Genomic DNA, 25184 nt, shown 5'->3' with positions numbered 1-25184 from the left:
CAAATTGTATAGGATGAAATGACAAGACATAAATAGGTATATAGATATATGTAGGCATAAATGCATATACAGGTTTATATACATATATATATATATATTTATACACAACTACAGCTAAAAAAAGAGGTTAATATTAATGAAAGGGGAAAAGAAAGAAATGGGGGTAAATTTATATGTCACAAAGAAGCTCATGACAGGAGAGGAGGAGAATATCAATACACTGGAAGGGTAAAGAGGATGGAGGTAGGAAATACTCAACTCTTATGTGCATTGAAATTGACTCAATGTGGGAATCACAATACAATCCATTGGGGCAGAGAATAGATTCGCTCCCTATAGACGAGTAGAAGGCTAACAAATGAAATGGTGGGGAGGGAAGCAGAAGAAGGGAGGGAGAACATGGGGGGGTAGTTTTAGAAAGACTGCAGGGAAAATAAGGAGGGGGGAATAAGAAGGGAGGGTGTAGAAATGGTAGTAAAATAAGGGTGGAAACTAGGGGGGACTGTTTAAAAACAAACATTTGTGTAGAAGGAAATAGTGAAAGAAGAAAAGGCAGGACCAGGAATAGAAATTAAAATGCTGGGAAATACCCAGATAGTAATTATAACTCTGAATGTGAATGGAATGAACTCACCCATAAAACACAAGCAAATAGCAGAGTGGATTTGAATCTAAAACCCAACCATATGCTGTCTACAAGAAACACACATGAGGAAGGTAGATATGCATAGGGTGAAAGTAAGAGGATGGAGCCAAATCTTTTGGGCATCAACTGATAAAAACTAGGCAGGAATCACAATCATGATATCTGACAAAGTAAAAATAAATCTAATAAAAAGAGATAGGGAAGGTAATTATATCCTGATAAAAGGAAGTATAGATAATGAGGAAATATCAGTACTCAACATGTATGCACCAAATGGCATAGCATCCAAATTTCTAAAGGAGAAATTAGTGGAGCTCAAGGATAAAATAGATAGAAAAACTATACTACTAGGAGAACTGAACATTCCTCTATCCAAACTAGATAAATCAACCCAAAAATAAATAAGAAAGAGGTAAGAGAAGTGAATGAAATGTTAGAAAAATTAGAGTTAGTAGATATATGGAGAAAAATAAGTAGGGACAAAAAGGAATACGCCTTATTTTCAGCAGCACATGGTACATTCACAAAAATTGACCATGTATTAGGGAAAAAAACATTGCAAAGAAGTGCAAAAGAGCAGAAACAATAAATGCAAATTTCTCAGATCACAATGCAATGAAAATAATAATTAGTATGGGTACATGGAGAGGCAAATCAAAAATTAATTGGAAATTAAACAATATGATACTCCAAAATCAGTTATTTAAAGAACAAATCATAGAAACAGTTAATAACTTCATTGAAGAAAATTACAATGATGAGACATCCTTTCAAAACCTATGGGATGCAGCCAAAGCAGTACCCAGGGGGAAATTTATATCTTTGAGTTCATATATTAAGAAATTAAGAAGTGCAGTGAGACACTCGGCTACGAATGCCTCAAGGAGAGAGAGAGAGAAAGAAAGGATAGTAGATTGGATTCCGCGGGGGGCGTGACAGAGCCAGGTAGGAGATGGCAGAAATGAGTCAGAAACCAGGCCTTATTAATTACAATGGAGCCACAGCAAAACCCCGATCTCTGGACAACTCACAGGTATGATCCATCCAGTGATCCAACATTACCACTCACAGGTCGGAGACATGATAGAACTTAGCTGAGAGAATTAGCCTGGGTTCCTTGGGCTAGTAGCCAAATACAAACCTTAAGGCTGAGAGAATAAGGTGTAGCTAATAGGATGAATTAGAAAGAGCTAGGAATTAGCATTGGAAAAGAAAGATGCCTGACCAGAGGTCAGGTCCCAGGTGAGAGAGATAGAGAAGGAAAGAAATTAAAGATGGAGCTTGCCCAGAGGCCAAGCTCTAGCAAAGACAGACATAGGTGAGAGGTGAGGTCCAAGAGGGGGAGGTGACTGATGTGGCTGCTCCTTTTAATGTCTTTGACATGCAAATATACACAATACATAGGGATAATTATCATTGGTTAACGACAAGGTATAGGTGTGGTTTTTATTAGCCAGGTGAACACAAAGAAACCTAATTTTGCACCTAACCTGGGGGAAGCTGGGATTAAGGGTTAGAGGCTTTAATAGCCATGTGAAAGACTGAGCATGCTCTCTTCTAATACAATCTTTACATTTCAACTATTTCCCTTGTCAATAGATAGGTGCAGATTGCTACATGCAGAGGTCAATTATTTGGGCATGCAAATTAAAAAATTAGAAAGTGAACAAATTAAAAATCCCCAGATGAAGACGAAATTAGAGATCCTAAAAATCAAAGGAGAAATTAATAAAATTGAAAGTCAAAGAAGTATTGATTTGATAAATAATACTAGAAACTGGTACTTTGAAAATAAAAATAAAATAGAAAAGTACTGGTCAGTCTAATTAAAAAAAGGAAAGAAGAAAACCAAATTGACAGTATCCAAGATGAAAAAGGAGAACTCGCTTCTAATGAAAAGGAAATTAAGGCAATCATTAAAAACTATTATGCCCTATTATATGGCAACAAATGTGGCAATCTAGGTGTACCTAAACAACCCCATATCAGAAAAAGAAATTGAACAAGCCATCAAAGAACTCCCTAAGAAAAAATCCCCAGGTCCAGATGGATTCACAAATGAATTCTATCAAACATTCAAAGAACAACTAATCCCAATATTATACAAACTATTTGACAGAATAAGCAAAGAAGGAGTTCTACCAAATTCATTTTACAACACAAATATGGTACTGATCCCAAAACCGGGCAGATCAAAAACAGAGAAAGAAAACTATAGAACAATCTCCTTAATGAATACAGATGCAAATATCTTAAGTAGGATACTAGCTAAAAGACTCCAGCAAGTCCGCACAAGGGTCATTCAGTATGACCAGGTAGGATTCATACCAGGAATGCAAGGATGGTTCAATATTAAGAAAACCATCCACATAATTGACCATATCAACAAGCAAACTGACAAAAATCACATGATCATCTCCCTAGATGCAGAAAAAGCCTTTGATAAAATACAACACCCATTCCTAGTGAAAACACTAGAAAGTATAGGAATAGAAGGGCCTTTCCTAAGAATAATAAACAGTATATATTTAAAACCATCATTAAACATCATCTGCAATGGGGATAAACTAGAAGCCTTCCCAATAAGATCAAGAGTGAAACAAGGATGCCCATTATCACCTGTATTATTTAACATTGTACTAGAAACACTAGTGGTAGCAATTAGAGAAATAAAAGACCTTGAAGATATTAAAATTGGCAACGAGGAGACCAAGCTATCACTCTTTGTGGATGATATGATGGTCTACTTAATGAATCCTAGAGAATCAACCAAAAATTTAGTGGAAATAATCAACAACTTTAGCAAAGTTGCAGGATACAAAATAAACCCATATAAGTCATCAGCATTTCTATATATCTCCAACCCATTTCAGCAGCAAGAATTAGAAAGAGAAATTCCATTTAAAATCACCCTAGACAATATAAAATACTTAGGAATCGATCTGCTGAGACAAACACAGGAACTATATGAACACAACTACAAAACACTCTCCACACAATTAAAACTAGATCTAAACAATTGGAAATCATTTATTGCTCATGGGTGGGATGAGCTAACCTAATAAAATGACTATCCTATTGAAATTTATTTACTTATTTAGTGCCATACCCATTGAACTACCAAAAAACCTTTTTACTGAATTAGAAAAAAACCATAACAAAGTTCATTTGGAAGAACAAAAGATCAAAGATATCCAGAGACATCATGAAAAAAAATGCAAAGGAAGGAGGACTTGCAGTCCCAGATCTCAAACTATTATAAAGCAGTGGTTATCAAAACAACTTGGTACTGGCTAAGAGACAGAAAAGAGGATGAGTGGAATAGACTTAGGGTAAATGACCTCAACAAGACAATGCTTAATAAGCCCAAATATCCCAGTTTTGGGTACCAACACACACTACTTGATATAAAGTGCCTAGAAAAGTGGAAGACAGTATGGGAGAGATAAGGTTTGGATCAACATCTCACACCCTACACTAACATAAACTCAGAATGGGTGAATTATTTGAATATAAAGAAGGAAACTATAAGCAAATTATGCGAACACAGAATAGTATACTTGTCAGATATTTGGGAAAGGAAAGATGTTAAGACCAGGCAAGAGCTAGGAAAAAATCACAAAATTTAAAATCAATAATTTTGATTACATCAAATTAAAAAGCTTTTGTACAAAGAAAACTAATGCATCCAAAATTAGAAGAGAAGAAACAAATTGGGAAATAATCTTCATTACAAAAAACTCTGACAAAGGTCTAATTATTCAGATTTATATAGAGCTAAACCAATTGTACAAAATATCAAGCCATTCTCCAATTTATAAATGGGCAAGGGACATGAATGGGCAATTTTCAGTTAAAGAAATTAAAACTCTTAATAAGCACATGAAAAAGTATTCTAAATCTCTTATAATCAGAGAAATGCAAATCAAAACAATTCTGAGGTATCACCTCACATCTAGCAGATTGACTAACATGACAGCAAAGGAAAGTAATGAATGCTGGTGGGGATGTGGCAAAGTCGGGACATTAATGCATTGATGGTGGAGATGTGAATTGATCCAACCATTCTGGAGGGCTATTTGGAAGTATGCTCAAAGGGAGATAAAAGAGAGTCTGCCCTTTGATCCAGTCATACCACTGCTGGGTTTGTGCCCTAAAGAGATAAGGAAAAAGACATGTACAAGAATATTCATAGCTTTGTTCTTTGTGGTGGCAAAAAATTGGAAAATTAGGGGATGTCCTTCAATTGGGGATTGGCTGAACAAATTGTGGTATATGTTGGTGATGGAATACTATTGTGCTCAGAGAAATAATAAAATGGAGGAATTCCATGGGGACTGGAACGACTTCTAGGAATTGATGCTGAGTGAGAGGAGCAGAACCAGGAAAACATTGTACACAGAGACTGATACACTGTGTTACAATCGAATGTAATGGACTTCTCCATTAGTGGTAATGCAATGATCCTGAACAACTTGGAGGAATCTACGAGAAAAACCACTATCCACATTCAGAGGAAACACTGTAGGAGAAGAAACACCAAAGAAAAATAACTGCTTAAATATATGGGTCCAAGGGATTTGGTTGGGGATATAGACTCTAAATGAACATCCTAGTGCAAACATCAACAACATGGAAATTGGTTCTGATCAAGGACAGAAGTAATACCCAATGAAATTGCCTGTTGACTACAGGAAGGGTGGGTGGAGGGGAAGAAGGGAAATAATGTGATTATTGTAACCAAGGAATTATGTTCTAAACTGATGTAATATTTATTGGGAAAGGAAATAGGAAGATTGGAAAACAGGGGGATAATGGGAGGTTTGTATGGGGTATGGAGGAGTTAATGGGAGAGAGGGTATATAGCTTGGTGAGGCAAGGGAGTGAGATGTCCCCTGCTGAGAGGAAACAACAGGGGTCCAATGAGGTCTGTTTGTCTTTGAATGACTGAAACTGAAGTTCAGCTCCCTCTATGACCAGAAATGATAGTCCACTTATCTGACTGTGAATTCAAATAATATAAAGTTTAATAACCAGTTGGTTTGGAGTTTTTTCTCAGCTTCAGACCTGAGGCCAGGTCCCAGAGGCTGGCGGAGGGTTTGTCCCACTCCCGTCTACTCTATATCAGTCCTCTTTTGTTTTTTAGAACCTTAGCAGTAGACAGAAAGCAAACAAGAACAATTCTAACCTTCAGAAGCCTGTGTCTTCCGGCTGAACCAAGAAGAGCATGCCACTCCAGACTGGGCTGAACAAGCTCCTCTCTCCTCCAACACCAGGACCCAAGTCCCACCCAGCAGGAAGGAAGTGCTAGTCACCAGACCCAACTGCCACTCCCAGTTGGCCCCTTCCCCCACAAACTGTCAGTCTAATTTTCTTTCTACACTGACTAAATAAACTAATTCAAATGGGAAAAAAAAATAAGAAACAGGAAATAAGAAATGCCTTTGAGGACCCAAAATATTTGCCAAGTCTAAGCACTGAAGCTTGCCCAAGTCCTTCAGTTCTTCCTTTAGGTGATTTACTATATTCTTAATTTAACCAAACTTTTTTAATAGTTGGTAATCTGGTTTTCCAGGTCACAGCAGATTAGAAACATCAAATTAGGAGAGTGATAATTGATTGAGGAAGCTACTCTGGGAGTCTGATAATGAGAAAGGAGATAAGAAAAACCTACAAAAAGCAACACATGCAACGGAGTCTAGGGTTTCTTAGTGCCAGGATAATTAACTGTTAATAGTCTACCTTAATAGACAATAATGCAAAACTAAATTATAGCATGCTCTAATAGTCAGGATTTAACATTTTCTGTTTAAGAAAGCAAGGAAGTATGTAATATATTTTTTTAAAATTCTTTCAAGAATGGCTAAAAATAAAGTTTTAACATTTAAAAAGGTAAACATTTTTAGCTGTATGGACAACTGAGTAAAATGCCTTTTTTTCCAATGATGCCAAATAAATGAATTATCGTATTGAGGTAGTTAATATTTTAACTACTCTGGACCCAATCTTTAAAAAAAAAAAAAAACTTTTTCTTTCCATCTTAGAATCAATACTATGTATTGCAGACAGACAACTGGTAAGGACTAGGCAATGGGGGTTAAGTGACTTGACCAGGGTCACACAACTAGGAAGTGTATGAGGCTAGATTTGAACCTAGAACTTCCCGTCGCTAAGCCTGGTTCTCAATCCACTAAACTACCCAGCTGTCCCTCATAACCAGTCCTAACAAAAATGAAGCCTAGAGATATCTTTGTTCCTAAAAATGCTGCCTCTCTGCTGACAGTTATTTGTTTGTTTGTATTGAAACAGCATCTGTTGGATGTTAAATGAATATTGCTTAGCTTATAATCACATTCTTCTTAACACCTGTCAACTATTGGATGACTCCAAAACAAATATTGCTATAAGAGTTTATATTTTTTATAATGCTCCCTAGGTTTCAGATATGAAAAGCCTGATTGTTCATACTGAAGAATAGTTTCTTCCTTGAGAATAAATAATCATTTAAGTTATAAGGTACAGTTCCTTTTCTGATCTTGATGAAGAATAACAGTCCTTTTGTACTTAAAAAGGATGTCACATGGAAGAATTAGATTGGTTTTATTTGGCCCCCGAAGACAGAATAAAAAGCAATAAATAAAAATAATAAAAAAAGGTAACTTAGGCTTGAGGTTAGGAAAAAAAAAACCTTTCTAACAATTAAAAAGAACCCAAAGTGTAATACACTGGCCTCAGGAGATGACAGGTTACTCACTAACTGAGCCTTCCTTAAGAAGATTTTTGGCCTCTTGGTCATCTATTGAATCAAGAAATTGTTTACAAGGCAAGCCAGGATTGTAATTCAAACTATCTCTCTTAAAAGTGGCTTTAGGACATGGTCCAAAGGATATGCTAAAACTTTTGTGACATATATAATTTCAAATAGGTGATTAGAATTACAAACACAAAACTTACCTCTAGAGAGAGAACTGATGAACTCTTGAGTGCAAAATGAAACATAGTCTATTTTTATTTTCTTTATTTTTCTTGTTTTTTCCCCTCCACCTGTCTAATATGGAAATATGTTTTGCATGATTTCACCTATACAATGGGTATCATATTGCTGATTTTCTCAAGGAGGTGGGGGGAAGAGCTTGAGGAAGGAAGAGGATTTGGAAATCACAATGAATATTAATGATTAGAAGTACTAGTCTGGCATTATGTAGGTCACTCAAAGTGACTCTGGGAATTATTTTACAATCCTCCCTCTGGTAACACCAATAGGAATTTCTTATTTCTGAACATTCGTGCTATAGAGGACTTGAAAATCTTATTCAAGAAAGAAAATAAGCATCTAAAAAACTCAAATGACTTCTCTCTGAAATGCTTGCTTTTATCAGACTGCTTTCTTTCACTATGATAAAAATGAAGTGCATTTGGTTCCCTCTTCTCTTATTTTGTATACCTACAGACTGTTGGAATACCATAATGAACCAAAACTGTCACCTTCCAGCTCTCCAGGGCTCTGGACTATGTAGAAAAGCTTACCAGCTGTTGGGTATGCCACACTTGACCCCAGCTATAATCTTCCCTGTCCTATCACTATTCCTATAGTGATATTCCTATCACTAATACTTTCTGTTGGCCCTCTCTGATTAATGAGTCTTATTCTATACTTTTGAGAACTCTAGCAGTTAATATCACAGGAACTGAACACAAATCCTTTGCTTCTAAGTAGTCCCTGCCTGTCAACTTGGCTCCCTGGTCACTGCTATCATGGCCATGGATCAAATTGGTTCATGGGACAGGTATAACTCCACACTTTCCGACCCCATTGACTTGTCCTACTTTTGTTCCCACCCCTATGCTACCACCTGCATAGCCCCTGGTTATATCTTTCTCTGTAATTCCACCTGGGGCATCTTTGCATATCCTTGCCTCAGTAATATTAACTTCAATGGATACTGAATGCTGGGACACCTTGTGAATGACACACTCTCTGTCTACCAGATTACCCATGATCCTTCTGCTCCTAAACATCTCCAACAGAAGAGAGCCTTGGGTCTCACCCTAGCAGGCATGGGAGTAGTTATTGTCATGGGAGTAGTTATTGTCATGGCAGTACTGTGGGGTGAGCTTACATACCACCAATCCTCTCTTACATTATGGAGATCCTAGAGATCATTACCCAGGAGTCTGGAGTACCCATTCACAACCTCTGGAAGTCTTTGAACTCCCTTGCCAACTTGGTGCTAGAGAACTATAAGGTCCTAGATTATTTCCTACTGGAGGAAGAAGTATGCACAGTCATCAATTCCTCCTCCTGTTTCATTTGGATCAACAAGACTGGAGAGGTTGAAGAAAGACTCAAAGAGATTTATTCAACAAGCTAGATGGCTCCGTGATGTGAACTGTAACCCAGCATCCTTTTGGGACTCCCTTAAGTCCCTCCTTCCCTTAGTATACCCCCTTTACTATTGCTTCTTTTGCTATTTGACTCTTGCTTCTTTAATTGCTATGCTAAATTTGTGGCTGCTCAACTTTTCTCATTTCTAGTTCCAGATGGTAGTTACTGAGAGATGAATATACCCCTCTCTGCTGCTACCTTCCATTCCCAGAAGCCATGTGATAACCCTCACTCCAGCAAGTAATACAGGACCCTGTGCCCATCCCTGATCCTGAGCCCTTATTCAGCAGGACGCAGTTTCAAAAGACTGACACTTCACTCTGATCCTGGTTCTGGGTTTAGGGTTCTGGGTTCTGGGCCCTGTGTTATTTGGAGCAGGGAAATGATGTGGGTTGCCAAGTAGACATGTTGCACAGGTACAGTGGACTAGAGACTTTCCCTTTGTAGTCAAAATTTGACTGAGAGTTTCCCCAGGGTACTTAACATATCATTAGCTTTTATTTGCTTTGCAGTTTTCATTCCCTCCTACCCCCATAAACAAAGTGAATTATGGTTAAAGCCACATCGACTAAAATGAATCATGAGTGTCTCTTCCTTGGTTACAGTGTCATGACCCTCTATGTACAACAATACCACATTGGGTAAAAAGTATTTTAAAATCACATACCATATTCTAAATTATTTGGGCATGAATTTTTCTTCCAAATTATATTGTAAACCCATTCCAGAAAGAAATCATTCTTATTTTTTCTTTGTGTCTCCAGGAGTGTCTAACCAGTTACTTTGCAAATATTAGGCTTAATGTATGCTGAACAAATGAATTCACTTCAACTTGATTCAACAAGTATCTGTTAAGAATACTATTATGTATGAGGCACTGTGCTAAGCAGTAGAGATACATAGAAAAAAATGAAAAACTCTCTGCTTTCTAAGGGCTTAAGTTCTATTGATGGGAAACAATATGCACGGAGATTAAATAAATAAAAAATAATTTTTGGTGGGCAGGGTAGGAGTGGTAGTGAAGCAGTAACCTCCTGTGGCATCTGGAAAAGCACCATGCAGCAGGTGAACCTGAGATATACCTCAAAGGGAGCAAAGGATTTCAGGAAGTTTGGGTGAGGATAAATGTATGAATTGTTGGCTGAATGAATGAATGTGAAAGATAGAAAATCAAATTTTCAAATTTAGAGCATATTAAATGTGCATACACTCCTTGTTCCTGAAATGTCAAATCTTTACCTCTGGGGCAATGTAATCTGGAGTCCCACAAAATGTCCTGGTTGTGACTCCATCTATCATATGTTCCTTGCACATTCCAAAATCAGCAATCTTGATATGTCCTTCTGAATCCAACATGACATTGTCTAATTTCAAATCTCTGAAAGGAAATAGATTAACATCATTAATTGATTCCAGAATAAAATAGATTTCTTTTGGATCTGTTTCACTGTAACTCAGTTTCGGCACTTTTGAAATAGTAAGTACTCTACCATGACAAGAGGTTGTGCCCCACTCCATTTTGTCCAGGGAATAAGGGACATGTGTTTTCTTAGGGAACTCAAGATAACAATTAAATTATTTTAAATTATTGGAAAGAACCATTCTGTAGTTGTGGAATTGTCCTTATAATCTACATATGAAATAAGAATCAAGAGCATTCATCCACAAACCTTGAAACAATCCTATATTTTGTTACCAAAAGTTAGGATAATGACTGAACCCATGATAGAAAATTCCTCTTTTAATTCAGGTCAGCACCTTCTCTACAAATTAAAAGTCTTGAATTACCTAGAGCACTGGGAAGTTTAGTGAGATTCCAAGGGTCACAGAGTCAGTATGTCTGAGGCAGGACTTGAATCTAGATCCTCCTGGCTTCAACATTGCCTCTAGTCTCCTTATCTGAGTTGTCAACCCTGTGGTCCATGGGTCATATACTTCCTACAACACTCTCAAACGTGGTCCAAAACAGATTAAAATGTAATTGGGAAATGTTTCAGTCATGTCCTACTCTTCAGGACTCTATTTGGAGTTTTCTTGGCAAAGATATTGGAGTGATTGGCTATTTCCTTCTCCATCTCATTTTACAGGAGAGGAAACTCAGGTAAACAGATTTAAGTGCTTTGCCTGGGATCACACAGCTAGTCTTTGTCTGAGACTAGATTTGAACTCAGGAAGATAAATCTTCCTGACTCCAGGACCATCACTCTTTCCACTGTGCCACCTATCTGCTCCAATTGTGAAATATTTAATAATAAATAAAATACAATAAAATATAAATAATATTTCATTTTTTTTAAAAAAGTCAATCGGTGGTCTGTAGGATCCTTATGTACAGGTTAGTGACCTCTCTTTTAGGTTGAATTTGACACAATGGCTCTATATCACACTGCCTACCCCTCTTCAGAAGCATACACAATTGAAGACATAGGATTTTGGTTTCCACTGTTTGCTGTGAGCTCATTTCCAAGAAAAAAGAGGAGAGAAAGATATTGTTGGTGGACTTAAACATGTTTTCTTATGAAGGCAGAAATCAAATAAGTCTCTGAAGTTGCAAAATGGAACTAAAGATGTTTCTTGCTTCCCTGATGGCCAAACTGAATGTGAGATCAAAGGGCATCTCCATTAATAACCACATTTAAGTAATAGGTTACCATTTACAAACGTCACACTGAGAGTTCAGTTATTATCTCTATTTTACAGATAGGGAAGCTGAGACTAGGAGGTGCAATGTTTACCCTAAGATCACAAAGCATAAAGGTTTCTGTCCCCTTGTCCCACTTTCTGTCTTCTACCTACTTCATTTTTCAGCATGTTTTACAAAATAATCTACCTTCTAATTATCCAGTAAAACTATCAAATGAATAGCTAAGAAAAAGAACTTCAGCCCTTACCTATAAATGATCCCTTGTTTATGAAGGAAGAATAATCCAATTGAAATTTCTGCTGCATAGAACCTGGAAAAGAAATATTACTTGAGATTCACAGCATTCTAGTTGCTACTCCTCTAACCTTCCCTTTCTCCACCCCTGATATTATAAACACAAAACATCAAAGAATGTAAAAGTGATTTTGAAACTTGGTATCAAGGCATGTACAGTTCACATTCTGTTATTTATTGTACAAAGTCATCTTACAAACTTCCCTCTCAATTTACACGCCTCATAGGAAATTAATGGACAACTAGGACACCCCCCTTTTGTTGGCACTTTAAGGTTTACAAATTCTCTGCCCAAAATGAACAGGTTGAACAGGTATAATTTGATTTTATAAGAAGATTGAAGTTTTGAGAAGTGAAAAAACTTGCCAATAGTTACATGTGTCAGAGCCAGGACTCAAACCCAAGTTTACTAACCCATTCTACTATCTATGATTTCTCTCATTTAGAAAGTCTGTTACTTGTTCATAGAAAAATAGAATGTTGTGCTAAAAGGAATTTTAAGAGATCTTCAGACTCAGAAAAGTTAAGTAAAAGTAAGATAAAAAAAACCCTACTATGTAAGAGAGCCATGATTTGAATCCAGGTTATCTGACTCCAAATCCAGCACTTAAAAAATTTCAATGTGATGCCTATTCAATGTCAATAGATACTTACCTGTTTCAATAAATGAGTGTTCCTTTTTATAAAGTGGCTCCACATAGATTCTCTGAAAGCCTTTAAGAGGATATTTTTGATGCAAATTGGATAACAGATTTATTTATCCATATGATATCAAGGGGATAAAATCACCATTTCACGTCCACGTATTATTTTAGGGAAAACACAGTGGTCAACTGGATTGCAATTAATGCCTTTCCCAAAGTAGAGTATAGTATATAATGAAACATGTAGTTTATAGTCATCTTTCCTGGAAGAAATGGGCCATGCATGGATTCATATGGAGCTATTGTCCCTCTTAAAGTCATGTGGTAGATCTAATATAGTTGTTACTCCGAAATTGTTAGTAAATTTTGTGAAGCACAGGTAAAATGCTGATAGATGGGTTAAAATCCACAAGGCATCTAGAATTCTTTGCACAGATAATCTAAATCAACTTTGAATAGTTGTGACAGTCAAAATATGGCAAAAAAGGATCTCTAAAATAAATGCTTTCCACTAGTTTGAATTTAATAAAAGGAAAAGATTCAAGAAGCTTTTAAGTATTATTTCAGAACTGTCCTTAGCAATTTTGACATGTTCTCTCTGGTGGATTGAGTTGCCATAGCATTAGCTTTTCATCTCTGTGTGTGTTAAAGTTTATGACACTCATACATACAGGTAGAATGAGAACAGATGTCTTTCCTTTTAAGGATAAAAATCAGAAGTGAGCAAAATTTCCATAACATGTATCTAAAATGCATTGTCCACACAACCTTCTATGAGCCTTCAATTAGTCATCTCTTTGGTCCTGTGCATTTAAGATTACAGGACTGAAGATTTAAAGATAGAATAATCAGAGATCATGTATTTATACCTAGAAGGGGAACCTTAGAGGACATCTAGTCTAATTCCTTATCTTACGGATGAGGAACATGGGAGATTCATCTAGGTTATGGGAGATGATGTAGGTTAGAAAGGTACTATGTATGTATCTGTGATCCTATGAATGCAAGCACCCTCTTCTACCAATAAAGATTACAACACAGTTCACAGCAGGATTTATTGTGAGTTTCTTAGGAAGTGTCCGCTGTGAAAAAAAAAATTAAAAATATTGTTTATAATAAGAAAAAAAAAAGTAAATCAATAACCAAAATAGGCAACCAAGAGAATATCAGTGAGGTAGCCCAGCGAGTAGAAAGAACCGGATCTGGAGTCAGAGGAGCTAGGTTCAAATTCCTTTGTGACTCCTCCATACATTCTCTTCCCCTACAAATGTCTTTCTACCATTTCTTAACAGAGGAGCTGCCCAACTGATTGGCTTCCTTTAGTTCTTCCAGATCCTGGGGATACCAACATGACACCTGTAATGTCCACATATTTTCTTATATTCTTGATAAATGCCTAGTCTGTTTTGGCTTTCAGTTCCAGATCACTAGATTATTTATTAATTGTCAGGACAGACTCATTCCATATATATTATATGTTCCTCTTCTGATAGATTTTGTTAAAAATCTATATTTTTGCTGTTGCCTTTTGTTTTTTTTTTTTTATCAGTTGTTTCTACTTAACGTCCTCTCCAATGCAGAACACTCTCTTAAAACAATGAAAAATACTTAAGCAAAATTAATTGACATAATGACTCAAGTTTGATAATGTATAACTCTTTTCACAACCATAGTCCTTACCTCTTTACTGAAAGGAGATGGGTCAATTTTTTTTTATCAGTTCTGCAGGACTGAGATTGTATCTGATTTTAAGAATGAAATACCAACCAATGTTCTCCCTAAACCTTCTAAATGTGAATAGTAAGGATCACTAAAATTAGGGAATGAAAATAATTCCCTCTCCCTACTTTCTTTAGCTTAGTTTCAAATCTTCTTGTCTCTAAGAAAAGCCAGTTCTTTAGGTGTTAAAAGGAAATAACACCTACATTTAGAAGTGTGAAACTGGGTATGTGAGAGACAAGGGAGTCATTGGCAATAGACAAGTCATGGTAACATAGCATGCTTACAGCACTCAATTACAAAAAAAAGAGACTCCAAGATGATGATGGTACTTAGAAGGGGCATGAAAGTCAGTAATTTTGATTTAGGTAATTAAAATAATAGTAGCTAAGGTGTTTTAAGATGTACAAAATGCTTTACATACATTACTTCATTGTTCTCTAACCAGTAGGCAACATTATTTCCATAAAGACTCAGTCACTCAATCTGTAGGTTTCTCCATTTGTACATTTAAATTAAAATTGCAGAAATAAAATAATACTCACACTGCTTGTGGCTCCTTAAATTTTCCTACTTGCTGGATGTGGTACATGAGGTCTCCACCATTGACATATTCCATGACAAAATAAAGACGATCCTAAGAACCAAATATTAACCAAAAGGAGGGAGAGGGGGAAAAAAAGAATATATTTGGAATTATATCTATTACAATTTTTAAAGTGTTGATTAAATTTAGCAAGAGTGGAACAAAATTACCCTGCTTGCCCTATTGTACTTTCTTCTGCTCTCTTTAGTATATATTTTTAGAAATATTTTATTTGTATGCTTTTCTTCTTTTTTTGATCTCCTATTACTACCCACCAAATCCCTCTTCTACTCCAGAACTCCCCTTTTATAGTAAATAAATATAGTTTAGCAAAACAAGTCAACCCAGTAATTGTGTCTGAAAATGTACATCTTATTCTATATTATAGTCTATCAGTTCTCTGCCAGGAGGTGGGTAACAGGTCTATGAGAGTTATTACACTGACTAGTTGTTGTCTTTCAGAGTTCTTTTACTTTACATCATTGCAGTCATTGTATAAATGGTTCACCTGGTTATCCTCACTTCATTATGCAGTTTATAGAAATTTTTAAAGATTTCTTTCCATTCATTCCTTTCATCATTTCTATAACTCAAAATAATCTATAAATTCATGTCATAATTTGTATATAAATTTTTCACTTGATAGGGTATCACTTTGTTTCCAGTTTTTTTTTCTTAAAAACAAAAAGTACTGGACTTCACTGACATATATTTCTAGTAGTGGTCACTGGGCCAAAAGTTTGCCTATAATTTAGTGACTTTTTGGACTTTCTAGAATGGATGAAATTCTGATCTATAACCATAGTTCTTGTTCTTCTAGTGCTACTCCAACAACTATCATTTTCTTTCTTTTTTTTTTTATATACACCAATCTGGTCAATCAACCTACAAATATTTAGGTGCTTATTATACTGAAGGCTGTAAGGTAGAATGCCAGTTATTTTAATGTGATTTTCTCTTATTATTTGTGATTTAGGACATATTTCTATATAGTTGAGGATAGCTTGTGTTACTCTTTTTAAAATCTCCCTGCTTTGACAATTTATAATTATGATGATCTGTCATATTTGTATCAATTCAATACTTTACAGATATATTTACTGACAAGATTTTTTCACAGCTAACTTGTTTCTCTTCTAATTCTAACAATTGATTTTTTTCTTTTTCTCTTACTTTACAAAGAAAAAGTAAGTTGGGAAATAAAGGAATGGAATCAACACTAAGAATCTATAACTGGTCTTATTCCACTCTTTTCTTTGCCATGCCCAGGCATGATTGCTAGTTCTGACCTTATTCTTGTCTTTTCAAATTTAAATTTTCTTGTCCTTTTAAGTTTGCACTTTGATCAATCAAGTCAATACATGTTTATTAAGCACTTAATATGGATGTATCCTTAATACTTCAGGTGGTCAAACCTTTAAGAGGTACTTTCTTCATGCCAGGCACTGTGATAAACACTGGATGATAATAGTTAACATTTCTATAAGGTTTGCAAAGTGCTTTTCATATATGTTTTCCCCCATTGTACCCTCCCTCCCACAAGAACTCTTCAAGATAGTCATTACTGTCAACCAATTCTATGAATTTTGAAAAACTTCTTAGGGAGGCTAAGAAACTTGGTCAGTATCACACAGCTTTCTGAGGCAAAATTAAACTTTATATACACTAGACCACAAAATGGAAATCTTTCTGGTTATTTGTATTATTTTTTCTTTATTCTTTGAAGCTTTGGATTTTTAAGTATCTGGTTTTTTTCAACTTGAAATTTATTTTAGGATTACTAATGGATTCGATTTCATTCGATTTCCAGCCCTCTGACTCTAAAAGATCTGGGCAGTTTTCTTTTGTGATTCCTTGAAATATAGTATCCAGGTCATGGTTTTTATGAGTCTAATTATCAATATCATTGACTTGTTTTCCAGGTTAGTTGTTTTTAGGAGTAGGTATCTCAAATAGTCTTCTAATTTTCCCACTATTTCAACTTGGAACATTTTTTGTTGACTGAGTTTTGTTTGTTCCTTTTTATATTTCATGGAGTCCACTAATCAAATTTATTTTCCATCATTTATTCCAATCTGCTTTCCAAAATTTTCCAAGTTTTTCCTTTATGAGTTCTAATTTTATTTATTTTAATGAGTTCCTTCCTTCTACTCTAGGAGTGTGATCAAGTCATGGATAGCCATTTTTTTCCTTAATAGAAATTTTATTCAGAGCATGTGTATAAATGTATCTATATACACATATGGGACATAATTCATGCCTCTTTTGTACATGACAGATAACTGCCTATCTAGAGATGCTCCACCCAGCTTCACAGCACAAGATTCAACAAGGATGAATGCACATAAATAAGACATATCATGCAACTCAATGCCAAGACTCCCACTTTCTCTCATGCAACAGATAAGCTAAACGGAGAGAGTGTTAGACAAAAAGTCATGGAGACATGAGTTCAAATCTTGTCTCAGATACTTTTTAGTTGTGTTCAAGCCACTTGATTTTCTTTGTTCCTTATTTTTTAAATGGAGATAATAACAGCACCTATCTCAGAGAGCTGATGTGAGGATCAAATGAGATAAGATATATAAAGCACTTTGCAAACCTAAAAGCTACATAAATATTAGCTGTTATTTTTTTTTCCTGAGACTCTGCTTGTTATATCTCCACTTACTGTGGAGTTACTCTCTTCTATATTTTTCTTTTATGGCTCCTTTTTACCAATATTTCATCATTGTGCTCAGAATTTTTATTTGTTTACTCATATTTCTAGCAATGATTCCTGTATTGAGTACTTATGCCAGGGCCATGCTTCAAAGCCTTTTTTCCTTCTTGGATTGAGTGGGCAAGCCCTTCCTGGTTTTGTCGATGCTGCAGTCTCACTGCTGTTACCACTACTTTGCTGTAGTCTGAATGAGGCAGTTAGTTTCTGATTATCCTCCTCCACCTCTTCTGCAGCTTGAGCCTTGGACAGAGAACCCAGCTCTAGCTGGGAAAAGACAGCCCTTTGTTACAATTCCTGGTTTTGTTTTTCTCCTAGTGATCCAATATAGATGCTCCTCCTCCTTGCACAATCACCAATAAGGAGTTGCATTTGTCTCTTGCTGAGGCTTTAACTAATAGTCATAAGAGATTATACTGGTTTTTTGAATCCTCTAGGGCTCTGGGGCCCCTCTGGGTGCCTCATCACCATCCCCATGACTTGGATCCCTTGATGCAGACAATGAATATTAGAGATCACATTAGTTATGGGATCCTTGGACTTTCCCTATTCTGGCTGCTGTGTCTCTCTTTCCCTGGGTAGATCTAAACAGAGAGAGCTTGATTTATCTTCTATTGTGGTTCTGACAGGATATTGGATGTCTTGCTGGCTTCAGGCCTCTTTGAGGACTTCAAGCAGTCATTTCATTCTCTTTGTACAGTGACCTGCTAGAATTTTTGTCTCTTGCTTCAGTTCCAGCCTGGGCCATGTGCTGGCATCCTCCCCTGTCCTCATCTGAGCATATATAAGTTTCTGACCATTTTTACATACAGAACCTTACCTGATGCTCTTTTAAATCTTTTCCTAGGGTATTTGGGTTAATTTTATCAGGAGTCTGCTTCTGCATTTTTCAAAAGAAGAAACTGAGGCACAGAAAAATTAGGAGAAATAGACGGGTCCCATCATACAATGATGGTTTACTTTATTCTTTTATCACTTATAAAGACTTAATTTCTTAGCCTCAATGTTATGATGATTCCATATCTTTGTTGACCTGCAATATTGGGTGATAATTTGTTTTAACTAACACCCTGGGATGGCATGAGAGTTTATAGGAGGGTTTGAAATGCCTGAGAGGCATCTAGTCACTGGTGTGATAAAATCTATTTCTCTTTTATGCCACCAACACTTGTAAAAGGCTCCACAGAATCAGTCACAGATGTCTGAGTAATTAGCAGCACATTGGGCAGGATGGTGGGGGAAGTTAGTGGTAGGCAAGGCAAATTAGGTGGTTTTAGAGTAGAAAAGCTAAAGCCAAAGCCTACAGAGGCAGAAGCTAAAGTTGTCTCTCTCTTTGACATCATCACTTCACTGAAGTTCATCATTAAAGAGATGCACAGTGGGTAGGCTTGGGGGTGGGTAGGCAGAGATGATGGCATTAATGCTAATTGCCAAGAAGAGGCCATCAGCATATCACATTTGATTTTTTTATATACTTTAATTTGATGTTTTCTGTGCTTAATATATATTCTTTCTCTAGCTTCATGAGTGTAACAAGGTTTATATGATTTCTTCAAGGATGTGGAGACAAAGTGTACAGGGGGGGTCTTTTTCTTTAACACAGACAGGTTCTTTTCCCTCTTGCTGATCCCACCTAACACACATTATGCAAATAATTCCCTTGTAGAAATGAGATTAGCAATGATGGATGACAAAGCTAGGAACTCTCCCGAAACAAGGATTAGAGAAACATGGCTTATAGCCAAGATAAGACTGACACATAGTGGCTGGAGAATGGTGAATATAATTTTTCATTTCAACCTCAGTCTTTATTAGAGTATGGTAATGATTCTCTCTCTTAGGATTTTGAAATTAAAAGCAGAGGATTATTGGTAAAGATTGCTGGGTTCTTGAACACAGCATACTTCCTTACCTCTGAGCAGTAACTAGTAAAGTGTAGCTTGACATGTTTCAAATAGAGTTAAAATTGACAAGAGAATGGAAATGATTTGTTTGAGAACTATTGATTAGGATACTTACAAACTACAGAATTTCTGAGATGATGTAATGGGGAGACTGGTAGGATGGTGAGGTCCTGAAATTTAGTTCCTGTGCTATTGGTTCCTTCATTGATTACTGCTATGAAGAATAGTCATGTCCTCTGTTTTGGTTATACTCTAAGTATACAACAGGAATACACACAACACTCTACATTCTCCCTGTTCTCTTGCCCCAGGAAAGGAATTGCCCATAGTTTGTAGCCACCATTTACGGTATTAAAATCCTACCGAGTATTTCTGACATAATAGAGAGTACCTTATGAAATATCATAATCAGCAGATACTCCCTTAATTTCAAGTTTTTTGCAACTAGACACAAAGAGCCCAGAGGACTCAGAAGTTGAATAAAATAACTGTTGCCTTAATGTAACAAATCAGAGAACTATTTGAAAAAGCACACAAGGTTAAGTAAGGAAAACTTACAACTGTTTGGAAGCAGGAGTGCAGTTGTGTTAAGAAAGGAGGCTTGTCTAAGAGAGCTAGTACTCTCTTTTCTACCATTGTGCACTCCACATCATCATCTTGTATCACCACATCTTTTTTCAAAATTTTGATGGCATATAGTTCTTCTGTCCCCTTCCGATCAGCCAACATCACCTAAATAAGGAAAATTAATAGCTTGGATATCTCTGCTGGAAAAAAACAATGACTTTGTTGTTATGGATTTGACTGACATTTTTATAGCTAGTCTAAAGCTAAGAACAAGTCTATTTGCCAATTATACTATAATTCTATCTCTATATAAAATGTGATAGCATTCTAAAGTATCAAGTGCTTTAAGCCTAAACCTCGTAACAGAGGTTGGGGAGGTGGGATGGTGGAATGGTATTTAAGGGATGTTATTAGAAAAATCTAATCTTTGAGAAGCCTGGCATGAAAAAGAAAAACTAAACTATAAGTATAGCAAAAAAAGACAACAAGCAATGTAATGGCCCAATAAAGAAATTATCAAGTTTGAAAGGCATGTGAGGCCTTATCCTTGAAAGGACTGTCTTACATCTAAACAATCTGATCATGTGGTAGACACCACCAAATCTTTAAAGTTCACAGTTGGTGTCCTGGTATGGTGAGGCAATGTAAACCAGGAGTACTGCCAGAACTACAGAAAAAAAAAGTAATGATAAATTGTTTTTTTCTTTTCAAACTTTTTGCTTCCTCTATATTAGGGTTGTCCAATAGCATACATTTAAGTGGTGGATAAGAACTTGTCACTAAGGAGGATGGGGTATAGTAGTAGAAATATTGATCAGATATTTTGTCTATTGATGATTATTTGGTTCAGTGCCCTGGATTCAGAGTTATGTGATCTGAATCCAGGGCCAAGCTCTGTCATTTTTCTAGCTGTGTAATCTTGAGCAAATTCCTTTGCTAATCTGAACTTCAGTTTTTTCATGTGCTAAATAGGAATAATAGAATTATACTAATTATTTCAAAGAATTAGTATGAGAAAAGTATTTTTGTAAATGTGCTAAAGAAATGTGATTTACTTTCATTATAAAAAAAGAAATACCTATCAGAGTCCTTCATGTTAGGGTGAAGTAGGCTTAAATTTTTTTTTTTTATTAAAAGTATCCTTGATTCAGGAGACTAAAGCTCTTACAATAATTGTTTTTTGGTCACCGTAGTATAAGAAGGAATGAAAAGGCACTGTGACCTCAGATCAGCAGCATAGCGAACACTAAGAAACTGTATATATTTAGCTGAATCAACTATTACTTGCCTGTGGATATATCAAAATTGTGAAAGTTTCATTGGGGACACTACAATCTAGATATCATCTTCAATTTCTGCTCTCTGTTTTCCCCATATCCATCCTATTGCCAAGTGCTTTCAATATCTATCTTCATAATATCTCTTTATTCTACCTGTATAAAACTCCTCTAGTATGCCTCCTTGTATCCTCTGGTACTTTCACTATTCTAATTATAGATTTCTTAGCACCTCATGCCCAGGTTATTGAAATAACCTTCAAATTGGTCTTCCTATCCCAAATCTCTTTCCACTCTAGCCCATTCTCCACCCAGCTTTCAAACTGATTTTCCTAATGCATTGATCCTCCTATTCAATAAACTTCAGTAGCTCCTTGCTTCTAGATCAAATATAAAATCTTCTGGTTAGCTTTTAAAGCCCATTGGTTGCCCTCTATTCTTTCTTCCCCTTTAGGTACTTTAGAATTCAATGATATTGGCTTCTTTACTACTGCATCTTCAAGTTGGAAGAACAATGAGAAGTAAAAAAAAAATTCTTCTTACCATTTCCTATGAAAGGAAATTGTCAAAGGAAGGATAAAAAATGTAACTTTAACTGATGAATATATGGATATATGGAAAAGCAGATTGATGAATATATTAATAGAGAGAGAATATTTAATTCAGGAATTAAAGAAATTCCCAAATGGGAATGGAATATTTATAATAGAACCAAAGATATAGAGCTATAAGGGATAGACATCTAATAATCTAAGACACCCCCTCTTTTTTATAGATGAAGATACTGATGCTTAGGCAATCTATCACTTTCAGGATCAAATATAAAACACTGTTTGACTTTTAAAGTGCTAATTTGATATTTTCATATCTTTCCGGTATTTTACAATTCAGTGACGCTGGATTATTTGCTGTCCCTCATACATAACATTATATTTTCCATGCATTTTCACTTGCTAGCCACAATGTTTGGAATATTCTTCTTGTCTCTGCTTCTTGACTTCTCAGGCTTCTTTCAAGTCTCAGCTAAATTCCACCTTCTGTAAGCAGCATTTCTTGGTTAAATAACTTACACAGAATCATACAGCTAGTAAGTATCTAAGAAAGGACTTGAATGAGGGTTTTGTAACTCTGAATGAAGTGCCCTCTCTACTAAGCCACACTGTGGTGGATTAGAGAGAGTAAATAAAAAAGTATCAGAATAATCCAAAATTGCAAACCTGGGTACTGGTGATGCCCTCACCAGAAAGGGGGAAGATAAAAATAAGGATGAGAGAAGATTAAAATTGATATTGTATCATTTTCTTATTGATCTTAATTATGATTAATTGATTCTATACTGTCTGAGTTTATTCTTCTGTAGCTGCTTAAGTCATGATTCTTTGTTTCTGAATTTCATTCAGAATCCAGCTAGTCTAAAATGGGTTAACTTTAGAAATCCAGCTTTTCTGCTAATAATTTTATGGCTTCTGAGAGTGTGTGAGAAGAAGGGAGTTGGGCCTAATATCTTTAGCCACCAAGGATGTCTGATTTACCATCCAAAAATCTTTATCTTGCATTATCTTGCATCTGGACTGCAATAATGAACTCGTTAGTTTCAGGGGGAAAAAAGGAGTGCTGTTGTTAGCCCTAATTATTAAAGTTCCAACCAATCATGTTGCTTCTTATACCTCAGTTCTGTAACCAATCACTTTATATTTAATCCTACAATATCGTCTATCCTATTTGCATTTTGTTCTGTATTCACCAAAACCCTATAAAAAGGGAACTGTCTGTCTGCTCAGGGTCTTTAATATGAATGGAGGCATCCACTGACACATTATTGACAAGTAGCATGCTTCTTTTAATCAGTGTCATTTTGCTGGGAGATTGGCAACCCTTTTGTTATAATTCAATTCATCTGCATATAGGTGACAACTTATGGAAGTTGACAAGGATATCAAGTGAGAATAAAGAAAGCCATAACATTTACAAACCCAAGGAATGAATCCTTTTCCAGTGGAACATTGCAACTTAGACCTCAAGGAATCAGAGCTCTCTTCTTAACTCTTTGCTATAATCACTTGGTAAGCAGGTTTTTACTCTGATGCAACATGGAAAGATAGATTTTAAAAAAAACCTTTCAATTCATAAGGAAACAAACAGAAAACTTGATTGAAGACATCTTAACACTTTTTTATTATAAACTGATTTTGTTGATTGAAACTTCTTGAAGGTAATAGAAAATGAAACTGAATTACACTTAGTTCTTTGGAAATGCTATTATATTATGAAATTAGGTAATGGTTTGGGAAGTTTATAGGACATTAGGGAAAATGAAGTGGCATTTTGCTATAACCTTGTGCATCATTTTCTGTTCTCAAGTATAAATTTCTGTTTGGAGGAGAACGGAAGAAAAACTGTTTAACATTTTCCCCTTCCTTTCTCATTGATATGTAGTATTAGAAATGTACAGCCTTACTTACCTTTCCAAAACTGCCCTTCCCCAGGACCATGAGAAAATTAAAATCTGTGAGTTTGACTCTGTCAAGGTTGTTGGTTGGTTTTCTGTCATCTGAAGAACTGATCACTTTATTACCAACAGGGCCAAGTTTAGCTTTCTAAACAAAAAACAAATACAAGAAAATTAATTTTATTTCTAGTAAAAAAGATATAACTACTGTAAAAGATTATTGTAACTAAGGTTGACTGCTTTGAGGAAAGAATAAATGGTCACAGGTAGAGGAAGTGACATCAATTCAGATGCCAATGGATATATTCACTCATGAAGGCACTCTTCTTCCTTAAGCATATATGGAGTTCAATTTTCCAATAAGACAATCCCACAAATATTTATCTCCTTAAGCATTTGAGTAATAAAACAATCTATCACCTAATGATCCTACAGGCAGTCTTGTTCTTAGCCCAAAGATATTTTTTCTAAAGAAAAAAAAACACGCTTTTGGGTTCTTATCCAAATTAAAGGGTAAAGAAAAGGCCCTAAATTTGTGATTTCATTAATACTGTGAATTCCTGAGTAAGGAAACTCCCTTAATCAAAGCATATTAACTTTCTCTTGGTTACCACAAACACTAAGAAGTTAAGTGACTTGCCCAATATCATATATCCATTATATGTCAGACAAGAGGAGAGGGATTTTAACTCAGGTTTTCCTGGTTTCCAGACTGGTTCTCTAACATGGGGCTATCTTCCTTTTCATGATTAAGGAAATAGAGAAGTACACTGAAATTTTTCTTATTGACGTATTTTGAAATTTGATTTGTGTAAAGAACATTCTGACAGTTGGTACCATTTGAAAAGGGGAGATCTTGTCACTTGGAAAAGCATTGTTTAAAGTTATACTATGTAGATGATTTTTGGCCATTGCCCAATTTCAACCTTTGAGTGATAGGAGGAACCGTGAAATATATATCTATATATCCATACATATCTCTACATTTATACAAACATAAACACATTTATATTTAATGAAAGATTGAGCTCAAGAAAATTGTAATTCTGGAATTGAACTTAAGAATATTGTTGGTCTTCCACAAAGCAAGGACACTGAGACTAAAAGGATCTAAATTCTGAAATGTCAACTAAGTTTTAAGAAAGTAGGAACAAGATAGATCCTATATAAATCAACCTCTTAATTCTTTTGCTTGCTAGATCACAGTTAAATCAGGATCATTATATCTATTCTGCTCTATTCCAAAGACAAAGGCAAAGTGTAATTGGGCATCATCATATATGCTAGGGAAAAAAAATCAGACATGGCCTAAGACTAAGATCTTATAAACTCTACCAAAACGAGGAAGG

At 35.7% G+C, this 25184-nt stretch overlaps 1 protein-coding gene across 2 annotated transcripts in view; it reads right to left on the bottom strand.

Moving 5' to 3' along the window:
• PRKCA (protein kinase C alpha) overlaps window positions 1–25184 on the bottom strand; it is a 590805-nt gene that overhangs the window by 70834 nt on the left and 494787 nt on the right. For both annotated transcript variants that reach the window (XM_007482766.3, XM_001370222.5), the window contains exons 9-13: window positions 23849–23983; window positions 20101–20274; window positions 14879–14970; window positions 11924–11986; window positions 10272–10410 (exon numbers count right to left, since the gene is read on the bottom strand). In XM_007482766.3, the coding sequence (XP_007482828.1) occupies window positions 10272–10410; window positions 11924–11986; window positions 14879–14970; window positions 20101–20274; window positions 23849–23983 (603 nt within the window). The remainder of the gene's footprint in view (window positions 1–10271; window positions 10411–11923; window positions 11987–14878; window positions 14971–20100; window positions 20275–23848; window positions 23984–25184) is intronic.

The sequence above is a fragment of the Monodelphis domestica genome, chromosome 2, assembly GCF_027887165.1.
Source record: "Monodelphis domestica isolate mMonDom1 chromosome 2, mMonDom1.pri, whole genome shotgun sequence".
In the NCBI taxonomy this organism is placed as follows: Eukaryota; Metazoa; Chordata; class Mammalia; order Didelphimorphia; family Didelphidae; genus Monodelphis; species Monodelphis domestica.
The sequence above is the reverse complement of the archived record's forward strand: the minus strand, read 5'-3'. Positions and strand labels throughout refer to the sequence as shown.